This window comes from Cebus imitator, unplaced genomic scaffold (assembly GCF_001604975.1).
Source record: "Cebus imitator isolate Cc_AM_T3 unplaced genomic scaffold, Cebus_imitator-1.0 Scaffold178, whole genome shotgun sequence".
Lineage (NCBI taxonomy): Eukaryota > Metazoa > Chordata > Mammalia > Primates > Cebidae > Cebus > Cebus imitator.
The window spans coordinates 2,123-6,145 of NW_016107493.1; the positions used below are offsets into that span (position 1 = coordinate 2,123).

At 40.3% G+C, this 4,023-nt stretch overlaps 1 protein-coding gene across 1 annotated transcript in view; it reads right to left on the reverse strand.

The window, feature by feature from the left end:
• Positions 1–2,425: 2,425 nt before the first annotated feature.
• Positions 2,426–4,023, reverse strand: part of HSPD1 (heat shock protein family D (Hsp60) member 1) — a 13,401-nt gene continuing 11,803 nt past the window's right edge. The window contains exons 10-11 of the mRNA XM_037744539.1: positions 3,849–4,019; positions 2,426–3,048 (exon numbers count right to left, since the gene is read on the reverse strand). Coding sequence (XP_037600467.1) covers positions 2,896–3,048; positions 3,849–4,019 — 324 coding nt within the window. The 3' untranslated portion in view covers positions 2,426–2,895. The remainder of the gene's footprint in view (positions 3,049–3,848; positions 4,020–4,023) is intronic.

Genomic DNA, 4,023 nt, shown 5'->3' on the forward strand with positions numbered 1-4,023 from the left:
AAAAAAAAAAAAAAAAAGTTGAGCACAGGTGCTACCACTGCTGCTACTACTATTAGACCATTTTTTGGTGACAAAGTCAAAGATTTAAGGTTACTAAATCAGACTGAATATTTTCAGTTTGACAAATTACACTGTACTTTCCTTACTCCAACATTGACGGTCCACATTTAACTTTGAAAATCAGACTGGGCCAGGCACAGTGGCTCACATCTGTAATCGCAGCACTTTGGGTGGCTGAGGTGTGCGAATCACTTGAGGTCAAGAATTCAAGACCAGCCTGGCTAACGTTGGGGAAGCCCTGTCTCCGCTAAAACATAGTCACCCATGGTGGCAGGTGCCTGTAATCCCAGCTACTTGAGAACCTGGAGGCAGATGTTGCAGTGAGCCGAGATCATGCCACTGTACTCCAGCCTGGTCGACAGTGAGACCTTGTGTCAAAAAAAAAAAAAAAAAGCTATTTGTGAGAACCAGGAAGATATCCCCCTAGTCATATCCCCTAAAAATTTTCAGGTTTTGGATTCTCCAAGACCCGAGTTTAGCTGGGGCTACCTCAGGTGCTGCAGAAACCTTCCATTTCCTCAGCTCTTTCTGAAATAGCACGAAGACTTTATGGCTATCCTCCTTTCCCCTTGATTATTCCTGTTTTTCAAGCAGATCTAGCTAATTTCCATGATTAAGGCTAAATATTGGATCACTATTTGCTTCCCCCTTCCTCCACTTTTTCTTTCAGGCTTATACATTTGTAAGGCCCTCATTGTTCAAATAAATCAGACGCAGTAAAGCAATTAAATTGTTTAATTTCAGGCCATCTCACTGGGCTCTATTTTTCCTTCAGTTCAGCATCTGATTGGGACCTGGAGGTGTTCTGTGGTTTCCTAAGGTACTGTGAATGTCATGAGCATGTTTCCTCAGGGGATCTAGTAGTTCGTTTCTAGTCACTGACACCTTTAACCTTGACCAAAGGATACCTTAAGTAACCATCTCAATCCTTGATACTCCAGCTCCTCTAGAATATCTTCATAACTTTTGCAGTCACTTTATAGGTAAATTTACATTTTTCACAACTAGATACAGTTTCTACTGGGTATTTGGGAGGTGGGGGTTGGATTAAAGTCCCTTTCATTTGTAACTTGTCATGAATCTGGTTGGCCTGAGTGGGCTTATTGACTAAATGTTTTCAATTTTCAAAAACAGTATGGCATTAAAGGACATGGGACATAGGAGTTCGGGTTTGTGGTCTAGTCCTAGTTTCACCAGTAAGTGTGACCTTGAGTGCTTTCCTTTTCAAATAAGCTAAGAAAAGGGAATTTCTCAATTCCTCTAGCTGCAGCTTTCAGGTTTCTTGCAACAACTGCTTAGGTCCTGCTTAGGGGCACACATCCTGCTTAGTAAGCTCTTAGGTTAAGACCTTAAGTGTTTAAATAAAAACGGATTCAAATTTGGGTCCACCACTGAAGAGCTCTTAGACTGTTAGACTTACAGAGGCTCAGTTTACGTAAATGCAGCATAGGCTTAATAAATAGTCCCGACCCTAACATTGAGGTTAAAATTACCTATCCTGGTATCTAACACAATAGCAAATGCTTGACAATTTTTTTCCTCTCCTGTTAAATCTCTGAAGTCTTCTAGTACTCTCCTTTATCTAGTAAGAACTAAGTCTAGGTGTTTCCTATGCCTTACCTGTTCTGATAACCTAGTTGGCCTAAGATGCAAACCATCTTTTTAGGTTTCTTTCATTCATTAGTTTACTTGCTTGCCACTTTTACAGGGCAAAGTACATTCTAGACAAAATTTCTTCTGTTAATGTCTTTTATTCAATCGCCTCTCATTTGCTGACCAATTCCCTTATTTTTTAAATTTTTGTGGGTAGTTTTGATGTAGGCATGCAATGTGAAATAATCGTTATCATGGAGAATGGGGTATTAGCCCCTCAAACATTTATCCTTTGTTACAATCATTTTTCAATGTACAATTATTGACTATATTCACCCTGTTGTGCTATCAAATAGATCTTTTTTTTGTATCCCAAACACAACCAAATTACCAAAGCCAAAAGTATCCTTGGTGCAGGAAGTGATTCTGACCTTTCATCTGTGATGACGGACTTTTTCCCTCTACTTCTGTCCAAGGACAGCAAAAATATGCCTTAATGCCTTGCTTGCATCAGCAGCCCCAAGGCCAAGCTGAGCAGCTAGAGTTCCTTCCAGTCTCCCAGATTTTATAGCTCCAGGAGAGATTACATCCTTGCACAGGAGAAATAGAAACTGTCCTTCCCCATTATCAATGGAATAATGTAGTTCAGTTTGCAACAAAGAGAAACATGAAAATATCATAGGTAGGATAATGTTTTACATACATGCCAGCGTGCCCCTTCAACTGGCTTTCATCTTTCATTAGCTTCTAGATAATGGAAAGGCTAACACAATTAACTTTAAACAAATTTTTATTACACAAAGGTTGTCACATAATTGGATATTTCTCTACTTTGTACACAATTATTCTCACTCTCCACAGAAAGGCTGCCTAACTTCTCATCTGGCGGTGGCAAGCACTAAAATCCTGATTTTAACAGAATAGTAGTAAAAATGCCTCAGTGATTTAAGTTGAAAGCAGTACACTGGTACATGGCTCTTGTACCCAGTATCAGGAATGTACAAATGTCTTTTTATTCAAAAATACAAAATAAATTATCTGTAGGCATGGACAATGACAGCAATAAACCATTATGTATTTTGTCAACTGAAACCAGTAACTGATGGTTATAGTGATGTCTTAAACATCAGCCAGCCTTTTCTTCATTTTCTCCAACTGACTTCTCTGAAGTTATTGGTGAGGAACACTGCCTTGGGCTTCCTGTCACAGTTCAATAATAAAGGTAAAGCACTATTCTAGGAGTTAGAACATGCCACCTCCCATACCACCTCCCATTCCACCCATTGCACCCATTCCAGGGTCCTTCTCTTCTTTAGGAATTTCTGTGACAACAACTTCTGCTGTAGTTAACAGAGAGGCCACACCAGCAGCATCCAATAAAGCAGTTCTCACAACCTAGAAAAAAATTTAATTAAACGTTAGTTTTCCCTTAGTAAAATATGATAAGACTTACTGAAAATTTCTGACCGGCAGGCGCAGTAGTTCACGCCTGTAATCCCAGCACTTTGGGACGCTGAGGCAGGTGGTAAAACCTACCCAAGATGGTGAAACCCTGTCTCTACTAAACACAAAAATTAGCCAGGTGTGGTGGCACAAGCCTGTAATCCCAGCTAGTTGGGAGGCTGAGGCAGAGAATTGCTTGAACCTAGGAGGTGGAGGTTGCAGTGAGCCAAGACTGTGCCATGCACTCCAGCCCAGGCGACAGAGCAAGACTCTGTCTAAAAAAAAAAAAAACAGAACAGAACAGAAAACTTCTGTAATCCCAGCACTTTGGGAGGCTGAGGCGGGTGGATCACTTGAGGTTAGGAGTTCCAGACCAGCCTGACCCAACACGGTGAAACCTCATTTCTACTAAAAACACAAAAGTTAGCCAGGCATGGTGGCACATACTTGTAATCCCAGCTATTTGGGAGGCTGAGGCAGGAGAACAGCTTGAACCTGGGAGGTGGAGGTTAGAGTGAGCTGAGATTGCACCAGTGTACTCTAGCCTAGGAGACAGAATGAGACCCCATCTCCAAAAAATACATATATATATTTAAGTGCTGGAGATTTACATGAGAATTGTTGATGGGCACAAGTGCTACTGCTGTTAAGACTTTTTTTTTTTTTGGTGACAAAGTCAAAGATTTGGGATGTGGGGATATACTAACAAAATGAACAACAAAAGAATTTTTAGAAAGTGTTCAACTATTTACCTTTGTTGGGTCAATAATTCCTTTTTCCACCATATTCACAAAATCTCCAGCCATAGCATCATAACCAACTTCTGAGGAACTTTGCATAATTTTCTCAACTATCAAAGATCCTTCAACACCTGCATTCTTAGCAATGGTCATTGCTGGAATTTTGAGTGTTCTTTTAATAATTTCT